Below are 22,940 nucleotides of genomic sequence, written 5' to 3' on the forward strand. Positions count from 1 at the left end.
TCACCAAAAGCCCAGACTTCACCACTGTGCAATATATCCATGTTACAAAACTGCACTTATACCCCTTAAATCTATAAAAATTTAAAAAAATTATTTCCAAAAAATGGAAGTATAAATTTGGCCACCTCATCTTCAGATATTTATTCATCTAAAGTTTTATTCAATATTCTTGCAACCCTTTTTTCTTGAGTTTTTTTGTTCCCTATGTCCTTTTACGAGTAAAATAGGAGGAGTAAACTGATTTTCTTGTTCTATACAGTAATGTCTTGATTATTTTATGTTAGTGTCATCCATAATTCCTTCATTAATATAGTACAATGCAGAATCAGATCTATGCCATTTCTGTAGTTACCAGTTCTTCCTACAAGGTTAAGTGTGTTACTGAGTCTGTCTATTGCTGTTTGATTTGGAAAAACTGTTTTAGATTGGGTTTAGTAATCATGTATTTACTTATGCATTCCTTATTTGATTTCTTCATTTCTAGTCTGACCATATTATTGTTTATATTTATATTTATTCTAAAAGGAATTTGAGATGGCTTTCAAACATACATATTATAATGGTTAAAAATGAGTAAAGAGATCAAGAGTAAAGAAAAAAAGGTCAAATTGAGTGGTTTAAAGTCATTAATATAAGTTAATATTAGTTTATTCTCCACTGTGTCACCAAATACTTGATTAAAATGAGGGGCATATTCCTGTTTATCAGTTTGACTACTCTTCCCGAGTATTTTATTTTGGTCCTAGCAAAATTTTGGTCCTTTAAAGCAATGTAATTTATCTGTTGGTGTCTGAAGGACTGTTACTCTGTCTTACTCAACACTATCATTAGTGCATATCTTAGTACCTGCCACAGTAACTGGCACGTTAGAGACTTAGTGGTAGTAAATATTTACAAAATAAATAAATGAACCCCGCATAAGCTTCCACCTTTGCACTGTGGCTTCCCTGTGGCAGTGTTGCTTGGGCTTCTAACAGCTCCTTCAGAATAAGCGTATCTAAGAAAAGATGGCGGGCATCTATCATTGCTGTGAGTCTTAAAACTTTCTTACTTGGACTGAAGATACTAATTCCATCTCTGTCTCAAATTATCTGTGTGTGTAATTCCACCAGTCTCTCTAGGTCTCCATTTTCTCACATGTGAAATGAACGGCTTAGATTTGATTATCTCTAAAGTTCATACTGATTCAATGTGTCTATGAAAATTAGAGAAGGCTATTTTTAAAAATTTTGAACTTCTAAGGTGCATGTTGACATGTAACCTCTTACAACACTTGAAAACTAAAAAGAAATTAATGAATTCTATATATTTTGTAGAAAATAATACATTGTAAGTTTTCTTCTTGACTTTTCTAGGTCATTGTGGAAAGACATTTGCCATTTTGGAAAGATTTCTGAATCGTAGCCAGGACAAAACAGCATGGTTAGTCATTGTGGATGATGACACGTTGATAAGGTAAGGAGTCATTCTCATCTTAAATGGCTTTAAATTCTATGTATATTCATACTCAAAAACTACATGAGTACCTTTTCTGGCCAAGATGAAGTAACAGGGATGGGGTTTACTCCTTTAGCTGAACCAACCCTCTCCAAAAACAAAATATAAAAAACAAAGGTACTTATGACACTGAATATTAGGTGCAAAGGAAAATGATCCAAAAGAAACATGAAGAAAATGAGGTGAGTTCTATGACTGCCACCACTGACCACCTTAAGAGAGTTCAAAGTACTGCATAGGGAGGGAGCACCAGATGGAACCTGACAGACTCTTTTGATTGAAAAGATGGAGCTTGGAGTCTCAGGAGACCAAGGCTGTTAGAGTTTGCATGCAGGACAGAGTACCAGAGAGCAGAGAGCTGTACAGGAAGGGAACCCTGGAGATATGTGGAGAGTCCCCTTAAGTATTCAGTAGAATATTGATCAGTGCATATGTGTGAGGAAACTACTCATTGCTAGGGAAAGACCCAGCCAGACTAGAGGGAATGGTGCCTGACACTCACATAGGCCTGGGTATAGTACCCATTCCCACTAACCAGGCTGGAAAACCCCTTATTCACAAGGTATTGTCTTGCCTCAACAGCAGGGATAGTTAATAGTTAACCATAGACTAAGCACTTCTCTAGTCCTCCCTAACATATCTGAAAAGCCGGATGCAAGAAAGTGAAACTGGTTCCAAGTAATAACCTATGTCTGAGAACAAAACTCAAGAAGACTGAAGAAATACAAAAATAACCAGCGTCTGATAAAGTAAAATTCATAATGTCTACCATCCAATCAAAAGTTGCCAGGCATATAAAGCAGCAGGAAAATAAGGAAGTGAATAAAATTAGCTTATTGAAATGGTATCAGAATGTATACAAGTTTAGAATTAGAAGTTAACAAACTGTTACTATTAAATAGTTATTTTACCTCTGTTCCATATGTTCAAAAAAGAGACATGAAATAGTTTTAGTCTTAAGTAAGTTGAAATCATACCTCTAGAGATGAAAACTGCGTTTTCTGAGGTAAAAAATACCCACTGGATGGGTTTAATAGTAAATTAGACATTTCAGAAGAAAGTACCAGTGAACTTGAAGACATTGCAGTAATAACTATCCAAAGTGAAACACAAAGATAAAAAATAATTTTAGAAAATTAAGAGCATTACTGAGCTGTGAGACAATTTCAATTGGCCTTGAATATATGCAGTTGAAATCTCCAAAGAGAAGGGGCCCATAAATACTTAAATATTTTTCAAATTTAATGAAAACTGTAAACCCACAGATCTAAGAGTCTTAATAAACCCCAGGCACACCATGAGCACAAAAGCAGAGAACAGCTGCCTCCAGGAATGCCATAATGGACACTTAGGACAGTACCCACCTGCCCTGCTCTGGGCAGCTGTGGAACTGAGGACTAGCATACTCAACCCATTGCAGCTACCAGCAACACCAACATGGACCTCTTGGGTCTCGGTGTGTTGCTCCACCACCACTACTGCCATCACTCACATCAAGAGGGCTGAGAACTTTTCCACATACCTAGACCACTGCTCTCATTACTAGCTTCTAAGCAATTCACCTGGAGTCCCAAGAATCAGCCTTTCTGGATCCTCTAACACTGCAGCCAGCATAAGCTGCTCTACGGCCTAAAAACAGGCATATTCACCCTGCTGCTGTCACCTCTGGGGCGCAAAGACTGACTCAGTTGGCATCCAAATCCCCAGCCTAACTTCACAGCTTCAGCTAATCCCCATACCCTAAGCCACTGAGGAAATTACACATACCACTGACCTTGTGTACTGCTGAAAAAGTCACTTGAAGACCACACTACAACAGCACCAAAAATCAAAGCCAAGGTGTCTTACTTAACCAACAATGTGCATTTATCTTCATGAAAAATATTCTCTCCTACAAAAGAAATTCTTAAAAATTGGAACAAGCAATACAAGATATGCAATGGAATGAAACAGGAAACATGAAAAAACAAGAAAATATGATACCACCAAAGGACTACAGCAATTTTCTAGGAACAGATCCCAATCAGAAAGAATTACTTGAAATAACGGATAAAAAATGCAAAATATTGATTTTAAAGAACCTCAGTGAAGTACAAGAGAAACCTGAAAACCAATACAAATAAGAAAATCAATTCAAGATATGAATGAGAAATTTACCAGGGAGATTGATATCTTTAAAAATTCAAACAAATTCTGGAACTGAAAATTCACTGAAGGAAATACAAAATGCATTTGAAAGCTTCAATAATAGACTAGATCAAGCAGAAGGAGGAATTTCAAAACTTGAAGACAGGCCTTTGAAATAATCCAGTCAGATAAAAGTAAGGAAAAAAAGAATGAAAACAGCCCTCAAGATGTCTTGGACTGTACAAAATGATCAAACTTATGAATTACCAGTATTTTTGAGGAGGAAAAGAGATCAAAAAGTTTAGAAATCCTACTGAAGGAAATAAGTGATGAAAACAACCCAAATCTAGCAAAAGAGTTAGATATTTAAATGCAGGAGATTTGGTGATCTTCATGTAAATACACTGCAAAAAGGACTTTACATGGCATATAATATTCAGAATGTTTAAATTCAAGTGAAAGAAAGAATTTTTAAAATTAGCAAGAGCACAAAGAAACCTTATAGGCCAAAAAGTGTGAGATGGCATTTTGGCCATTGTACTAAAAAGAAAACAAAAAGAACAACTCTGAGCCAAGAATTTTATATCCTGCCAGAATAAGCCTTACAGATAAAGGAGAAATAGTCTTTCTCAGACAAGGAAATTTTGAGGGAATTTGTCACCACTAGACTGGCCCTACAGACAGTTCTCAGAGGGCTCTTAAACATGGAAACAAAAGGTTGATACTCACTGTCACCCAAACACATGAAAATATAAAACTCACAGGTCTTATAAAACAAAAAGCATGGAATCAAATGGAAATGTGACTAAATTTCATAACATAAAGACAGAGAAAAAGAATGAATTTATTCTAGAAGACAACGGTACAACAGGAACAAAGCCTCACATATCAAAATTAACCTTAAATATAACTGGATTAAATGCTTCACCTGAAAGATACAGATTGCCGGAATGGATTTTTGTTTGTTTTATCTGGCATTTTCCAATAACTTTGGTCATATTTTTTTGTATTACTATTATACTTTAAGTTCTGGGATACACGTGCAGAACATGCAGGTTTGTTACATAGGTACACACATGCCATGGTGGTTTACTGAGCCGATCAACCTGTCATCTACATTAGGTATTCCTTCTAATGCTATCTCTCTGCTAGCTCCCCACCCCCTGACAGGCCCCAGTGTGTGATGTTCCCCTCCCTGAGTCCATGTGTTCTCATTCTTCAACTCCCACTTATGAGTGAAAAATGGGATGTTTGGTTTTCTGTTCCTGTGTTAGTTTGCTAAGAATGATGGTTTCCAGCTTCAGTCCCTGCAAAGGACATGAACTCATCCTTTTTTATTGCTGCATAGTATTCCATGGTGTATATGTGCCACATTTCCTTTATCCAGTCTATCATTGATGGGCATTTGGGTTGGTTCCAAGTCTTTGCTATTGTGAATCAACTTCAGACTGCTGTGCTGGCAGAGAGAATTTCCAGCCAGTGGATCTTAGCTTGCTGGGCTTTTTAGGGGTAGGATCCACTGAGCTAGACCTCTTGGCTCCCTGGCTTTAGTCCCCTTTCCAGGGGAGTGAATGGTTCTGTCTTGCTGGCTTTCCAGGCACCACTGGGGTATGTTAAAAAAAAAAAAAAAAAAAAAAAAAAACTCCTACAGTAAGCTTGGTGTCTGCCCAAACGGCCACCTAGTTTTGTGCTTTACACCCAGGGCTCTGGTGATGTAGGCACCCAAGGGAATCTCATGGTCTGTGGACTGTGAAGACTGTAGGAAAAGCGTAGTGTCTGAGCCGGAATGTACCATCCCTCAAGGCACAGTCCTTCATGGCTTCCCTTGGTTAGGGGAGAGAGTTCACTAAACCCTTGTGCTTCTCAGGTGAGGCAATACCCCACTGTGCTTAGGCTCACCCTCCATGGGGTGCACCCATGGTCTAACCAGTCTCAGTGAGATGAGCCAAGTACCTCAGTTGGAAGTGCAGAAATCACCCACCTTCTACATTGATCTCACTGGAAGTTGCAGACTGGAGCTGTTTCTATTCAGCCATGTTGCCAGCCACCTCCTGTTTTGTTTCGTTTTGATAATTATTTCTCATAGTTTGGAGGCTGGAAGCCTGAGATCAGGGTACCAGCATGGTTGGGTTCTGCTGAGGGCTCTCTTCTGGGTTGTAGACTGCTGACTTCTCATATCCTCAAATGGTGGAAAGAGAGCAAGCTAGTACTGTGGCCTCTTCTTAGAAGGGCACAAATCTCATTTTTGAGGTCTCCACCCTTGTGATCTGATCGCCCCCTCAAAGGTCCCACCTCTGAATACCTTCATATTAAGGATTAGATTTCAACATATGATAAATTTTAGGGGAATACAAACTCATTCCACAATTGCTACTAGTCTCCTCTAAGTATAGATTATCAAATACTAAGAAAAGGAAAGATCTATTTTTCAATAGAATTGATGGAAAAACACTCTAAAATTATCTGATGGTTTTTTAATCACCATCTGATTCATCCACAATATGTTTCTTTTTCTTTCTTTATTTTTTTTCTTATTGTGGTAAAATACACACAGCATAAAATTTACCCTCATAACCATTTTTAAGTGCACAGTTTAGTAGTACCAAATACATTCGTAATGTTGTCTAGCCGTCTCCATAACTCTTTTCATTTTGTAAAACTGAAACTCTATATCCATTAAACAATAACTGTATACCCTCCCCCATTTCCTGGCAACCATCATTCTGTTTTCTGCCTATATGATTTTGACTACCCTAAGTACCTCATATAAATGGAATCGTACAGTACTTGTGTTTTTTGTGTGTGTGTGACTTGCTTATCTCACTTAGCATAATGTCCTCAAAATTCATCCATGTTGTAGCATATTGCAGAATTTCCTTCCTATTTAAGGCTGAACAACATTCCATGGATACAATATGGATAGACCATATTTTGCTTGTGCAGTCATCTGTTGATGGACACTCCATCAGCATAGAGTTGTGGGTATGTACCCAGAAATTGAATGACTAGGTCATACGGTAATTCTGTTTGTAACTTTTTGAGGAACCATCACACTGTTTTTGCATAGAGATTGTTCCATTTTACCTTCCTACCATAAATTAACAAGGTTTCCAGTTTTTCCACATCCTTGTTAACCCTGTTATTTTCTGGGTTTTCTGTTTTTTGGTTTTTTTTTGATAGTCGCCATTCTACTAGGTGTGAGCTTTGATTTGCATTTCCCTTATTAGTTGGTTAGGATAAAACTGTTTTTCCCCTCTGCTCTCACACTGCAATAATCATCAACACAGAAGGCAACTTCTGTGACCAAAAGTATGGAGCAGGGCGATTCCTCGTCCCACCAAGCAGTCACTTCTGCAGTGGACACCAAATGGGTGTCCTCTAATTCAATTCTAACACTGTCTACCTGGATATAGTGCCAGTTCCCACAGGTTGAGGGCCCAGTCCCCAAGACTGCCCTAATACCCCATACCCCAGACACCTGTCATAAGTCCAGGCCTCCAGAACTTCTGACTGATGAGCTTCAAGTTGGGGTTCTTACAACCCACTCTGTGGGTCATTTAATTTGCTAGAAGAGCTCACAGAACTCGGGGAAATGCTGTCTCACATTTACCAGCTTATTATAAAGAATATTACAGAGACATAGATGAAGAGACATGTAGGGTAAGGTATGAGAGAAGAAGAGGTGCAGAGCTTCCATGCCCTCCAGGAACCTCCAGGAACAATTGGCCATGCAAATCCATACAGTATCTTCTGTTTAGTTGTTTTTTAAATGGTACTCAGAGTCTTTGCATGTTCCATTGGGTAAGGAAAACCCATGCCAGAGTCAGTGTCTACTTCTGTCGGGACCCAATTGTAGCCCCCTAGGGCTACTCGCATCAGTCGCTGTATTGCCAGCTTTGTTTAGGGCCTTGGCAACAGAGAATCTGCCCCATAGCCATCATCAGTCTTTATCTTTTTTGCTGGTGTACAGAACAGTTCTTATTGGTATTTTGTGCCCGAGAGGATGCAAAAGAAGCATGTCTAGATTCAGTCCATCTCTGCCTGCTGTCATACCCCTATATCCACTAATTTCATGGATCCAGGTGACCACCTCCAGGAAGTACACAGGGATATCTGCTTGTTAATTCCAGGCACCTTCCAAACCTGGAAAGGGGCTCTTCTGATTGACATTTGACTTGTTCTACTTAAATGCACTCCTCTAATTTCCATGGGGTCATGCTTCATATGGGCATCCTTTTAGTAGGCCAAGTATCCATTGCCCTCTTGCCTGACTGTATGGGCAAGTGATTGGTCCCTGCCTATGAGTTAGTAAAATCCCAAACACAGGTGTTTATGCCACTGTTCAATTCTTCCATTACTGTTATGAAAATGCATGCAATACAGCCCACCGAGATGATTCGTTTTTACCTCCTTTGGTCAAAGTAGCAGACTTCCAAACAGGATGATATTCATTTACCCTGGAATTGCCATTCTCAAACCAAGTAGCTCTTGGTTGGTCAGTCAAGAGCTGCTTACAGGGTACTGTAGAATCCAGTGGCTCCTCACATAGTTCCAGAGTCAGTTTTAGGGGAAAAGAGGCCCTCTGTTTGGGAGGATCTCCTCCTCGCATTCCCCAGGTAGCATGATCCCATATAAATAATTTCCGTTTTATTATGGAACTCTTTTGGGCATTGCCTTCCTTACTGGAGTGTTTCTCTGACATCATCTAAAAGAGCATGGGCATTTTGTGTAAATGTAATTGCCTGATGGGTTCTCTGCCTGCTGCACAGATAAAACCATTTCACTGAGACTGTAATATTGCAGTAAAGAAAGAGTTTAATTAATGCAAGACTGGCCAAGTGGAGGGACTGGAGTTATTACTTAAAGTAGTCTCACTGAGAACTTGGAGACTAGGGTTTTTATGGATAATTGGGTGGGCAGGGAGCTAGGGATGGTTACTGCTGATTGGTTGGGGATAAAGTCATAAAGATGTGGAAAAACGGGCCTTGTACACTCAATCTGCCTCTGGTTGGGGACCACGGGGCTGATTGAGTAATGAGTCATGGGTCTGAGTGGGGTCAGTTGGCTGCCAGAATGCAAAAATCTGAAAAACATCTCAAAAGACTGATCTGAGATTCTCTAATAGTAATGTTATCTATAGGAGCAATTTGGGAAGTGTCAAATCTTGTGACCTCTAGCCACATGACTCCTGAGCAGTAAGGGGTGATAAAAAATACACTTTAGCACAGTTCAGGCCCCTCCCATGATCCTAATCTTATGGTCTTTCATTAGTTTTTGGTCCCTGAGCAAGGAGGAGATTAGTTTTTGGGAGAGAACATTAACATACTTGCTTCCAAGTTAAACTATAAACTAAATTCCTGCTGTGATTAACTTGAGCTATGCCAAGGAATGAATGAAGACAGCCAGCCTGTGAGACTAGAAGCAAGATGGAGTCAGCCATGCTAGATTTCTCTCATTGTCATAATCTTTGCAAAGGTGGTTTCATCAAGATCACTTTATGTCCTTCAGTCATAGGGGTAGCCTCAGTTAATGTCCTGTGGCAAGGAAGTAAATGCCCTTCAAGTGGAAATTCTCTAGTTCAGGGTACCAGTAGTCATTGCTGGGAGGCACTCAGAAACCTTTGCTATAAACCTCAGGAGGTACTCCACAGAGGGCTATCAAATGGAGAATTTGTCCCCACCTGCTCTTCAGCTTCTATTCTGCACTATGTGGGCCTGGGCAGTCTTAACTGGTTCCAGTTTTAGCATGTTCCATTAATACTGCTCGAAGGATTTACATACTTTGTTTTATAGTACTGGGTAGGGGGAATATTTCCCAGTGAGATACAGTGTCTCTTCCCGTAATACAATCAGGTAAAAGAAATAAAAGCACTTCATATGAAGTGTGTTCAAAGATGCCAGCTTTCATAATTCTAACCACCCTTACACTTTTCTGTTCTAGTCGCAGAACTTCTCTTCTTCATCCCCAGACCATTTTACCCGTTCTTTTGCAGAAGGCTTGGGTCTCCAGCCTGGAGTCCTGCCAGGAGACCCTGGCCTCTCTGTCAGTTGTTACCTTGATTAACCAGTCTAACAGGTAATTCTAGGTGGGGTTTCTCATTTTAATCTTTCTCTTCTTGTCTTTAAAAGTTTTCCATACTAGGGGAAATATAGCAAACTGGTTTGGGTCCTTAAATGTTGGGAGATCAGCCAGTGGTCCCTTTGGTCCACTTAGTCTTCAACAGAGTTGTATTAAGACCTTTGTTTTAACCCCATCAATTTCTATTTTATTCATTCCATTTTTTAATAACTACCTAAATATTTCCATGCTGCTGGGATGAGTCCCATGGCTCTCCCCCTTCTTTTTCCTCTAACTTTCACTCCTATCAATGTTTTCTTTACAAACCATTAAAAATTTCTGCCTTCCCAAGATGAGTCCTTTGACTCTCCCCTCTACCCTTCATCATTTTGTTAATTAACCTAATGGTTTTATTAGCATCTGTAAGACGTTGAGGTAAAGCTTAGACAGGAAATTTGGCTAGGCTTTGGAACTGTCTTTTGGTTTGCATATGCAGTGCCCAGCAAAACGGGCCCCTTTGACAACAGCACGTACCATGGCCTGGTTAATGGGCACATTCAGTGGGTGAATATCCCAGTTATGATAAAGCCAATCCCACATGGCTTACACATGAAATATATCAGCTGCATAATTTGGGGTGTTCCACTTGGCATTTACATGCAGAGTCTGACAGTTTCCCTTCTCAGGTTAAACAGGTTTTACAGTGGCTTTTATTCAGTCCACCAAGCTTGCTGTTCCCTTGCGAATAACCTCCTGTGTCTGGATTATATAAACTCGTGTGCAGTTGTTCAGCAGGGAGCTGTGGGTCCTGCGTCAACCCAGACATGCTCTTCCATTCTGCAGCATTCGAAACCAAAGATACTGCCCCTAAATTAGTTATTCTCATAATCCATTTTTATAAAGGTTGCTCAGGAAGCTGATTATACAGATCTACAAAATGGAGCAATTCCTTTACACTGTACCCTCTAGTTTCAATAATTATTTGGTTTTTCCCTTCTCCCACATTGACTACCCTCTTGGCCACCACAGGTCTCAGAGGTACTTTCTATTGTCCCTTTTTCCCTTATGTGGTGGCTCTGAAGCTAGTGACTGATGCTCAGAGTCACTGAAGTCCAAGCTTGGTATAGCATCCAAGTCTAACCCAGCACTCTCTTTTAATTTAATTTTAGTTAGTATAGATAACAATAATCAAAGGATTGAATACTTTTTTTCTTATTAGTTTGGATTTTCTTGTTCATCCAGTGAATCAATTCTCCATCTCTAAATTCCCCTGGTAACTTTTACCTTTAGTAACTGAGCAGAGCACTGTGGTTCTGTATCATGGGTGATCGTTTGCCCACCTAGGAATCAAGGGTTTCTCATCCCCTAGTCTTTTATCCTTTTCTCTTCTCAAACCACATTTCTCTGAACCTGAGCCATTCTAGCTAATCCCACTTCACTAACATTAATTGTTCCTGAAAAACACTCAGAACATTTTTTTTGTGTGTGCTTATACCATAACAATCAATGAGGAACACTTCTGTGACTCCAAAATATGTGGAAATTTCTTCCCCTTAGCAGACAAGCAGTCCTCTACCAGCTGGGTGTCCTCTAATTCAATTCAGCTCTGACACCATTTGCCTGGCAATAGCCTTAGATCCCACAGGTTGAGGGCTCAGTCCCCAAGACTGCTTCCCCATATACCAGTCACAAGCCCAGACCTCCAGGTCTTCTGACTGACTGAATTTAGGTTGGGATTCCCACAGCCCCTTCTTTGGGTTCCTTTAATTTGCTGGAACAGCTCACAGAACTCAGGGAAATGCTTAAACATTTACTGGTTTATTATGAAGGCTATTACCAAGGATGCAGATGAAGAGATGTGTAGGGCAGGGTATGGAGGGAGGAGTGTGGAGCTTTCATGTCCTCCTGGGGTGCACCACCCTCAGGAACCTGCACATGTTTAGCTATCCAGGAACTGTTCAAACCCTGTCCTTTTGGAGTTTTATGGAGGCTTCATTATATAGACAAAATAGACAACCATGTAAAAATGTGATTAACAAAAAGCACATGTTCTAAACCCAGAAAGGCCTGCTTATCCAGACTTTTCTTAGCCTCTCTGTATAGTCTTTCCTCCTCTAGATTATGAGGCAGGACATTCTCTGGAATTAGAGTCTTTTGACCCACAGTCAGATTAAATTTCTACCTTGGACAGGTAGAAGGACATTGATAGTGGCAGGAGGCACACAGATTCCTAGGCAGAAAGGGACAGATCTCCAGTGAAACCTGACCTTCAAGCTAAAGACAGCCCGAATGAAGCGTAGACTCCACAACTAGGAGTGAGAACTTCCTTGATGCCTTTTAGCCAATGAGATGGTGCTTTTCCCAGCCCCACCCATGGACCAATCAGCACATACTTCCCCATCCTGAGCCCATAAAAACTCCAGACTCAGCCACACATTGAGACTACCTGCCTTAAGGCGTCCTGTCACACGGAGGACTATCCATCTTGGGTCCCCTCTCGTGTTGAAAGCTGTTCTCTCATTCAGTAAAACCCTACTCCACCTTGCTCACTCTTCGGTGTCTGCATAACCTCATTCTTCTTGGACGTGGGACAAGAACCTGGGACACGCAGAACAGTGGGAGTGAAAAGGGTTGTAACACTTTCCTGGCTGGCTTACTGAGCTGAGGGTGGTGACACACTCCTGCTCACCAGAGCGACAACCCTTCTGGGAGCCTAGACCTCAGGATTCCCTGAGCTGGAGCTGTAACACCATAATCCTTCCACTCTTTCCTGGTGTCAGGTGGCTGCCCCATGTAATGGGAACTGGCAGCAGTGGGGCTGGGCCAGCCCAGGAGCCACAGGCTGGAGTGAGGTGGCAGTACCAAATAAGTTGGGACATGTCACTGTTCACCGAAGCATGCAGGTGGTAGGAATGAATGAGCTATAACACAAACAAGCTATGACACTTCCTGGGGGCTCAGAGCTTAGGACTCCCTGAGCAATAGGGTATAATACTCCTTGGGGCTCCACAGTTGCAGTCATCTTCAAGTTTTCAGGTGCTGCTGTGTCCACCACCCCTTGTCCAGATGCTAGCACCCAAGGCAGAAGCCAGTCACAGCATGCCCAGCCCAGCCATGGGCTGAACACAGAGCCACAGCAGATGTGGAACCTTGGAGAGTAACATCAGCTAAGCGCAGCCTGCCAGGCTGAGTGGGCAGAGCAAGTCTAGTGGGTGAGCCCAGAGCCAAGTGAAGCCCTGGCCAGATGTACTGCCAGTCAGCCATGGATATTTATAGCTGGTGAAGCAGCACTGAAAGAATCTTGTGTCAACAAGAGAAGGTCAGAGAGAGATTGTTTCCTGAGGTCTGCTCCTGAGGCCTAATATAACAACCCAGCATTATAACAAAAGACTAACGAGGGCTGTGGGAGTTATGAGCCAGAAACTCTGGATGAGAACCAATATATATGTATTAGTCCATTTTTACATAGCCCAACCATATCAATATATAATCCTAATATCACATCAGGATAGTGGGCAGCTCAGGGTTCTGACAGCAAGAATATAATGCTCAATTCTAAACTAGAGAAAGGAAACAAAACAAGGAAATACTGGATACAGGGTTGAATTCTACCATGCTAGACTGGTTGCTGCTCTCCACAATTGTGATCTGTCACACATCAAAAAGAGACCTAGAACTCGCTTTCCTGAGAGCAAGAGATGAGTAGTTTTGTTTGTAGAACACAATGAATTTGGATGCAACTAACCTAAAAGATAACCATATTCTTTCTCAACCACTTTGTAAAGCCGAAAGTAAATTCAGTAGTCTAGAAATTGTTCTCCATCATATAAGAGAGGCTGTCAGAGAAAAGATCATGGCTTTAGAATCTGTACAAAGAAACCTAAGTGCTCGTTCATGGCACCAGGTTGGGATAACCAGGTCCACGTGTCTTTGTGTCATTCTAGAATGTCAGACTTTTACTGATGCTATTTCAGTCACAAAAGCCATGAGCTACATGGAGTTCCAAAGGAGGCAGTCCTCAGTACTTCCTATTCAGTTGGTAGAGCCACAAGCACACAGGTTCAAGCAACTCCACAAGTCAGTCAATATTGCAAACCATAATAATATACTTAATCAGTATATAATTTTATAGATTAAGCGTCCCATAACAAAGTAACATTTAACATCAAGAGAAAGGGTATAGGAAAAAAGTTTAATGAACCACTCCAGGGAGAGAGACATAGACAAAAAGAATATCCTGGTCTGGGCCAGATGGTCTTTCAGTCTTGCAAGGAAGAAACTTTGATGTGGGCAGAGCCTTTAGTGGTAGATGCCAGGTGCTTATCACAGTGACAGCCAGACTGTCAGTTAAGATGGCCATTTGAATTGCTGGAGTCTTGCTCTTTCTATGGCCACAAAGTCCTCTGGTGAGGACTGAAAATGGAGGAGTATGCCTTGTTATATAGAGTCTTTATTGATTAAGCAGAACATCTGGTCCCTGTTGGCAAAGTTCCTAATGAAATGTAAGATGGAGTCTTTTTCTAAGATGAAGTTAACTTACATCAGGGGTGCTCTATGTGTAAGCAAAACACAGTGTTAAATGAAGTAAATAGAACAAATGTATTAAAGTGACTAAGATAAAGTGAGCAAACACATTGGAAAGCAGAAGTCTGTAGAGGAGGGATTATCTTGACTACAGAGTAAAAATAGAAAGCCCCCAAACTTATATGGAAACAAATTCTGTAGAACGTGTTCAAGTAAAACAAGGAGACCAAAGAAAGGGTAAGCAAGATATAGTAGAAAAGTTAAAAGAAAATCGGTCTTTGCAGACATAAGCAGCATCTTAAGAGAACTTATTTAAGAGAGAATAAAGTTGCTTCAATAAGAAGTCGGAGGGAGCTGAGAAAGATCTGAAATCTGAACTCTTGAAAATGAAAACTTTCCACAAGACTAATCAAACTGACTTGGAAAGATATAAGCAGCTCTATCTACAAGAATTTAAAGTCAGAAAATCATTGGCAACTATACTAAACAAAACCAATGATAAAACAGCAGAGGTTAAGAGCAAACTTTTTGTAGAGAACAGCAGATCAGATCTTTACACCACTGTTACTACGAGGCAGTCCTAGCGTCAGCTTGTGTGACAGGGATACTGTCTCTAGTCCTGACTCTAGGACTGCCTCGTAATAACAGATATCCTGAAAACAGGATAGTGTTCTAATAACATTTTTCTAGTCACTCAGAAACCATCAGTGTTATCAGAGGCCTTCACCTTCAGACAGATATAAATCTGATTGGGAGCCTGGTGGATTCTTTGAGCACCAACACTTGTCACTGGTCAGAGTTTCTTTTTATATATTAAATTTGTTTTCTTCTATTTCAGCTTTAGCTATAATAGCTAGGGTATTTTTGTAAGACTCATGAGTGTGGATGGGAAAGGTGATCTTTTCTCATACTTTGTTTTCTTCTTACCCATCCCTCCCACCAAAAAATGAGACTCCAGAACTGTTAATGTTACTATTGCTCTGTGAGAATAGATTTCTTGGTAAATACTTAGATAAATTTGGAGGGCTCAGAAGAAGACAGGAAAATGTGGGAAAGTTTGGAACTTCCTAGATACTTCAATGGCTTTTTCCAAAATGATGATACTGATATGGATAATAAACTACAGATTGAGGTGATGTCAGATGGAAATGAGGAACTTGTTGGGAACTGGAGTAAAGGTGATTCTTGGATGTTTCAGCAAAGAGATTTGTGGCATTTTGCCCCTGCCCTAGAGATTTTCGAAACTTTGAACATGAGAGACATGATTTAGGCTATCTGGTGAAAGAAATGTCTAAGTAGAAAAGCATCCAATAGCAGACTTGGATGCTGTTAAAGGCATTCAGTTTTATAAGGGAAACAGAGCATAAAGTTTTGAAAATGTGCACCCTAACCATGCAGTAGAAAAGAAAAACTCATTTTCTGGAGAGAAATTCAAGCCAGCTGTAGAAATTTGCATAAGTAGCAAGAAGTCTAATGTTAATCTCCAAGACCGTGGGGAAAATGTCTCCAGGCTATGTCAGAGACCTTCATGGCAGCCCCTCCCTTCCCCTGCATCACAGGCCCAGAGGCTCAGGAGGATAAACTGGTTTTGTGGGCTAGACTTAAGAGTTCCCATGCTGTGTGCAGTCTAGGGACTTGTTGTCCTGCATCACAGCCGCTTTAGCCATGACTGAAACTGGCCAAGGTACAGCTCAAGCTGTTGCTGCAGAGGTTGGAAGCCCCAAGCCTTGGCAACTTACATGTGGTGTTTAGCCTGCGGGTACACAGAAGTTAAGAATTGAGGTTTGAGAATCTCTTCCTAGATTCTAGAAGATATATGGAAATGCCTGGATACCCAGGCAAAAGTTTGCTGCAGGAGCCAGCCCTCATGGAGAACCTCTGCTAGGGCAGTGTGGAAGGGAAAAGTGGGGTCAGAGCCCCTACAGAGTCCCTACTGGGGTACCACCTAGTGGAGCTGTGAGAAGAGGGCCACTGTCCTCTAGACCCCAGAGTGATAGATCCACTGACAGCTTGCACCATGCTCCTGGAAAAGCTGCAGACACTCAATGTCAGCCCCTGAAACCAGCCAGGAGGGAGGCTGTACTCTGCAAAGCCACAGGGTTAGAGCTGCCAAAGACCATGGGAACCCACCTCTTGTATCAGTGCCACCTGAATGTGAGACATAGAGTCAAAGGAGATCCTTTTGGAGCTTTAAAGTTTGACTGCCCTGTTAAATTTTGGACTGATATGGGGCCTGTGGCCCCTTCATTTTGGCCAATTCCTCTGATTTGGAACTGCTGTATTTACCCAATGCCTATACCTTCATTGTATCTAGGAAGAACTAACTTGCTTTTGATTTTAAAGGCTCATAGGCAGAAAGGGATTTGTGTTACCTCCGATGAGACTCTTGACTATGGAATTTTGAGTTAATGCTGAAATGAGTTAAGACTTTGGGGACTGTTGGGTAAGCATGTTTGGTTTTGAAATGTGAGGACATGAAATTTGAGAGGGGCCGGGGTGGAATGATGTGGTTTGGCTGTGTTCCCACCCAAATCTCAACTTGCATTGCATCTGTCAGAATTCCCACATGTTGTGTGAGGGACGCAGTGGGAGGTAATTGAATCATGAGGGCCTGTCTTTCCCATGCTATTCTCATGATAGTGAATAAGTCTCATGAGATCTGATGGGTTTATCAGGGGTATCCACTTTTGCTTCTTTCTCATTGTCTTTTGCTGCCACCATGTAAGAAGTGCCTTTCATCTTCTGCCGTAATTGTAAGACCTCCCAGCCACATGGAACTATAAGTCAAATTAAACCTCCTTTTCTTTCCAGTCTTGAGTATGTCTTTATCTGCAGTGTGAAAACAGACTAATGCATTAAATTGGTACCAGGAGTGGGGTTTTGCTGAAAAGATACTAAAAAATGTGGAAGTGACGTTGGAGCTGGGTAACAGGAAGAGGTTGGAACATATTGGAGCACTCAGAAGAAGACAGAGAGAGGAATGAAAGTTTGGAAAGAGACTTGTTGAATAGTTTTGACCAATGAAGTCCAGGCTGAAGTGGTTTCAGATGGAGATAAGGAACTTATTGGGAACTGGTCAAACATCACTCTTGCTTTAGCAAAGAGACTGGTGGAATTCTGCTCCTACCCTAGAGATCTGTGGTGCTTTGAACTTGAGAGAGGTGATTTAGGGTATCTGACAGAAGAAATTTCTAAGCAGCAAAGCACTCATTAGATGACTTGGCTTATTCTGAAAGCATTCAGTCATATTCATTCACACAGAGATGGTTTGAAATTCGAACTTACGTTTAAAAGGGAAGCAAGGTTTGGAAAATTTGCCGCCTGACCATGAGGTAGAAAAGAAAAACCCATCTTCTGGGGAGAAATTCAAGCCAACTGCAGAAATTTGCATAAATAATAAGGAGCTGAATGTTAATAACCAAGACAATAGGGAAAATGTCTCCAGGACATATCAGAGATCTTCACAGCTACCCCTTTTATAACAGGCCTAGAGGCCTAGGAGGGAAAAATGGTTTCATGGGACTGGCCCAGGTTTCCACTGCTCTGTGCAGCCTTGGGACTTGGTGCCTTGTGTCCCAGATGCTCCAGCTCCAGCTGCAGCTCCAGCCATGGCTAAAAGGAGCCACAGGTGCAGCTTGGGCTTTTGATTCAGAGAGTGCAAGCCTCATGCTTTGGCAGCTTCCACACAGTGTTGGGCCTGCAGGTACTCAGCACATAAGAGTTGAGGTTTGGAAACCTCTGCCTGGATTTCAGGTAATGTATGGAAATACCTGGATGTCCAGGCAGAAGTCTGCTGTAGGGGTGGGGCCCTCATGAAGAACTTCTGTCATGGCACTGCAGAAGGGAAATGTGGGGTTGGAGCCCCCACACAGAGTCCTCATTGGGACACTGCCTAGTCACTGTCTAGTGGAGCTATGAGAAGAGAGCCACCATCCTCCAGACCCCAGAATGGCAGAACCAGTGACAGCTTGCTCTGTGCACTTGGAAAAGCCGCAAGCACTTAATGCCAGCCTGTGAAAGCAGCCATGGAGGCTGTCCCCTGCAGAGCCACAGGGGTGGGGCTGCCTAAAGCATTGGTAGCCCACCTCTTGCATCAGCGTGTCCTGGATGTGAGACATGGAATCAAAGGAGATTTTGGAGATTTAAGATTTAATGATTGACTGGGCAGGTTTTGGACTCACATGGGGCCTGTGGCCCCTTTCTTTTGGCCATTTTCTCCCATTTGGAACAGGAATATTTGCCTCCTATATCCCCTGTATCTCCATTGTATCTTAGAAGTAACTAACTTGCTTTTGATATTACAGGCTTATTGGCAGAAGGGACATTTCTAAGTGGTGTAAATTCTTTCTTTCTTTTTTTTTTTTTTTTTTTTTTGAGACGGAGTTTCGCTCTTGTTACTCAGGCTGGAGTGCAATGGCGCGATCTCAGCTCACTGCAACCTCCGCCTCCTGGGTTCAGGCAATGCTCCTGCCTTAGCCTCCTGAGTAGCTGGGATTACATGCACGTGCCCAGCCCACCTAATTTTTTGTATTTTTTTCTTTTTTAGTAGAGGCAGGGTTTCACCATGTTGACCAGGATGGTCTCGATCTCTTGACCTCGTGATCCACCCGCCTCAGCCTTCCAAAGTGCTGGGATTACAGGCTTGAGCCACCGTGCCCAGCCTGTAAATTCTTAAAATATAGAAAAAAATAGCCTTTTTTAGCACTACCCTTCATGTCTACTCAAAAAAGTTATTTTTTTATTTTGTTTTCCTATAAAATCTTTTTTTCATCCAAACAGCAGCTGTAGTTGCAGGCATTTTTCTGGCCAAGTCACAGATAGTCTCACTTTAGAGAACCCTGACTAATACACTGCCATTTGTAAGCTATTGTTGCTGACATGTGATAAAGGCAGATAGGGGACAAAAGGTATTCAAAAGTATAAGCAAACTGACACAAGATGTTCTCAGACTCAGGTGGCCTTACTCAGGGAAACATAAGCATGGTCTTGCCTCATTATCTGAGGATTTCCAGGAAAGCCTCACTGCCCAAATTCTCTTCCCCACCTGCCAGCCAGGGGTCTAACATGCATTTGTACCTCCATAGCTCCTTTTTAGGCCATCAGGAATTTTTTTAAAATACCAAGTTTATCTGAATAGATGTGAGGATTAGTTTACACTCACTTGGGAACAGGATTGGTAGAAATGAGATGTAGAGCACACTGGCCACCTTCACTTCAGTAACCTGCTGCCCTCACCACACAAATCAGGCAGCCATGTTGTGTCAGAGACTTGTAAAAACTGAGGAACAAGCCCCTCATGTCTCAGTTTCTCTTTTGTTTCCAGTAATGTATAGTGTTCATGGATTCTTTTTTGTTTAAAAAAATTAATTTATTCTGTAAGTCATTCAAATTTCTTCTCTTAAACGTTTCAGTTTAGTATAACACAATATACATAGTGGGATGTAAGAACCATAAACTATTCCTGAATCAAGTAATTGTGACTTGTGTTCCCTTTGGCATCTCAGTATCTCCAGGCTCCAGCACTTGCTTAGCTGTTATGACTCCAGCGAGCCTGTGTTTCTGGGAGAGCGCTACGGCTATGGCCTGGGCACTGGCGGCTACAGCTACGTCACGGGAGGAGGAGGGTAACTATGATCACAGCTTTCTTCAGCTACTTTGAACATAAACTTTCCTTGCCACACGAGAGGTGGGTCTCTGGCACTGGGATCTATACTGATATGTGAGTACCCTATGAATGGTGGTTGTTACTATAATAGGAAAGCGAACATTATATTTGCTTATTTTGAAAACATTATATTTGCTAAATAGGAAAACTTTACACATAGTAAAGAATATTTTAGTCCTTGAAGAAATTATTATAAAAAAGTATGTCATACTTGCTAGAATGTCCCTAACAATGGTTGCTTCTAGGCAGCCAACTAGTTCTGATTGTCCGTTTAAATGGAAAAAAAAAAAGCTGTTTATCGATTTTAATCTCAGAGAATAAGCCATTAGACTATTAAATTATGCAATGCTTAATAAATCACTTTTGGGGAAAGTATAGTATAGAAGCTTACTTAGGCAAGTAAGTGATATTTGTGTAGGATATATAGGTTTTAAGTAACAGTTAAAAATCAATGTTTAAATGAAGCATCTGCCTAATATCTTATGAAGAAAGGTTTTAACTTGGTAGATATGGGTAAATCAGTTAAGCAGTTAGTCTTCCCTATCACTTCTATAGCCTTACTATTGGTGCGTGTAGGCAAAATCCTAACTTACCAACTATAGTCATTTAAATTCATTCAATAGATATCTGTTGCTTGTTTGCTGTATGCCAGGCAGCATTCTAGTTTATAATCTAATGGAGTATGCACTTCTGGAGGCCAAGGACCTTATATTCCTACTTTGCAATTCCCTAGATTGGAGCAGTTTCTACAGGAACCTGCAGGATCTCAACAGTCATACTACACACATCCTGATTTGGTCTAGCCGATCCAGTCGTGAACATAACATGGTTATGGAGGTGGCTGTTTTGTAGTAATAACCAAACCTGAGCACGAGAAGTGCACAGATGAAAGCTGCACAGCCCCTTCCCCACAGATTTGCAGATACATTGCGTAGTTGTCACTGCACCCCTTCCCTTGTCTGTGGCAGGCCCTGCTAGCCCACCAAGGTGACACCTTTAACTTCTGTGTTCAGCCTCTACCTTGCTCCTGGGTACTTCCCAACACCTCTAGTTTTTCCATCTTAAAACTTCTCAGCACCATCACACCATCTCCTTCCTCCCCTGTGGAACATCTTGAGTTCACTGCTCTTTCCTCAGCTCCACGCTCAGCCTTCTATGAAGCATAAATTCCCAGCCTCCTAAACTACCTCACCAAGCTCTCCAGCAACCTTGCTATAGCTAAATCAAATTAATCATTTCCAGTTTTTATCCTGTTTCACCTCTTAGCAGCCTTTAACACAGCTGACCTGAAACACTCCGTTCTCTTGCTTTCCGGAGCACCATCCTATCTTTGTTCATCCTTTTCTTTCTGGTCATTCCTTCTCTGTTTCAATGTCTGTTTCTCAGGCATCTTTTCTAGTCTCTTCTCACCCTGTGTTGTCCCTGGGTGATCTTACCCACCCCCATGGCTTGATGCTGAATGCACCCAGATCTTGATCTGCAGCCTAGAACTCTCTGCTGGCCTCCAGATTCACAGATTCACCTACCAAAGGGCATCTCTGCTTAGCTGATTAACAGACACATCGTACTCAGCACCTTGTCATTTCTGACTGTAACCCCTGATTTGTTCTTCCAGTGTCCCTCTCTCAGGGTAGACATTGGTATATGTGAGTTCTTATCCCAGGAGTCTGTGAGTCAGCTCTCACCCTTTGTCTTCTTCTTTCCCCACTCCCTCCTCACCGAGTCCTATCCATTTTATTTCCTAAATCTCTCTTCCCTCGATACTTCTCTCCACCTCCAGTAATCTCAACTAGGTCATTGTCATCTCCTGTATGAGTTCCTGCCACAGCCCTCTGTTCTCCCTACATTTTGTCTTGAACATGCTGTTGTCCATACTATAGTCAGAGGGACTTTTCTAAAAGCAAATCTAGTCCTCTCTCCCCATTGCTTAGAATGCCTCAGTGGCTTCTCATTGTCTTTATTTTTCCCCAAGAATGTGAATACTTTTCTGCTTTTGACATCAAAGACAAAGAGATGATCATTCAGATTTTAATAAGAGTCAAGTTTATCTGGGATGAGTCATCAGTTTTAATCATCTCTAGTTCATCTCATTGACAGCCTTCCCTGGTGTTGCTGAGGCTACTGCCTTAGGGCTAAAGACCCAAGAAGACTTTTCTACCAACTTAACAGGCCCAGGTTGCTGCTGAAAGCTGCCATGGCTGGCTTGCCACTCCTCTAGCAAGGATTTTTCTCTCTAGAAATTCATTCATTTAGGCTTTGTGGCATTTACCTCTCTTCAATTTCATAATTGCCTATGATTTTCCTGTTATTTGAATATTTTTTAGTGTTGTCATGGCAGGAACGTCTTTTGCATGCTCTGATATCCTAACTGGCAGTAGAACTTCTCCCATTGCCTTTAGGATCAAGTCCACACTCCTCAAGGCTTATAAGACCTCTCATGATCTTGGCAGATGCTGTTTCACCTTTCTAGCCTCATCTGTCTATACCCTCATCTTTAAAGAACTCTTGCTGAACTTGTTTCAGATTCTCTTAAGCACTGTTTTTTTTCCTCTCCTCCCAAGATATGACATTTGCTGGTCTCTGCATAGCATTGTTTCCCCAGCTTCCTGCCTGTCTAGTTCCTCCTTGTTCTTTTGGATTCACCATAGCTATCACTTATTTCCTCTTGAATGCCTTTAGCCCAGTCTAGCCTCTCAAATCTGGGTTTAATGCATTTCTAATGTACCTTCATAGCATATTACAGAAACCATTATCATTTAATTGCCTATTTACTTTTCTATTTTCCACTTAAATTATGCATTATTTGAAGGCAGCACCTGTGTGTTTCATTTCTCATTATTTCCTCACTTCTTAGCTTAGGGACTCATATTTTCCAAGGCACAGTGAATAAATGAATAAACAAATCCATAAACAGAGGCACTGATCTTTATATAACTAACATTGACTAATGTGATGTTCTGTTTTTAATAGCACCTCTACAAAGATGCAGGAACATTCTTCATGAGATTGTCTCCTACATCAACCTTTGATAAAAGCTGCAACACATGTTATTCGTTTCTCTAGTATTACA

General features: G+C 41.4%; 1 protein-coding gene across 6 annotated transcripts in view; it reads left to right on the forward strand.

Annotated features, from left to right (window-relative positions):
- The window catches only part of B3GLCT (beta 3-glucosyltransferase), a 111,314-nt gene that overhangs the window by 78,346 nt on the left and 10,028 nt on the right, over positions 1–22,940 (forward strand). For all 6 annotated transcript variants that reach the window (XM_054256741.2, XM_035302444.3, XM_078375249.1 and 3 more), the window contains 2 exons: positions 1,356–1,455; positions 19,710–19,829. In XM_054256741.2, coding sequence (XP_054112716.1) covers positions 1,356–1,455; positions 19,710–19,829 — 220 coding nt within the window. The remainder of the gene's footprint in view (positions 1–1,355; positions 1,456–19,709; positions 19,830–22,940) is intronic.

Source organism: Callithrix jacchus, chromosome 5 (genome assembly GCF_049354715.1).
Source record: "Callithrix jacchus isolate 240 chromosome 5, calJac240_pri, whole genome shotgun sequence".
Lineage (NCBI taxonomy): Eukaryota > Metazoa > Chordata > Mammalia > Primates > Cebidae > Callithrix > Callithrix jacchus.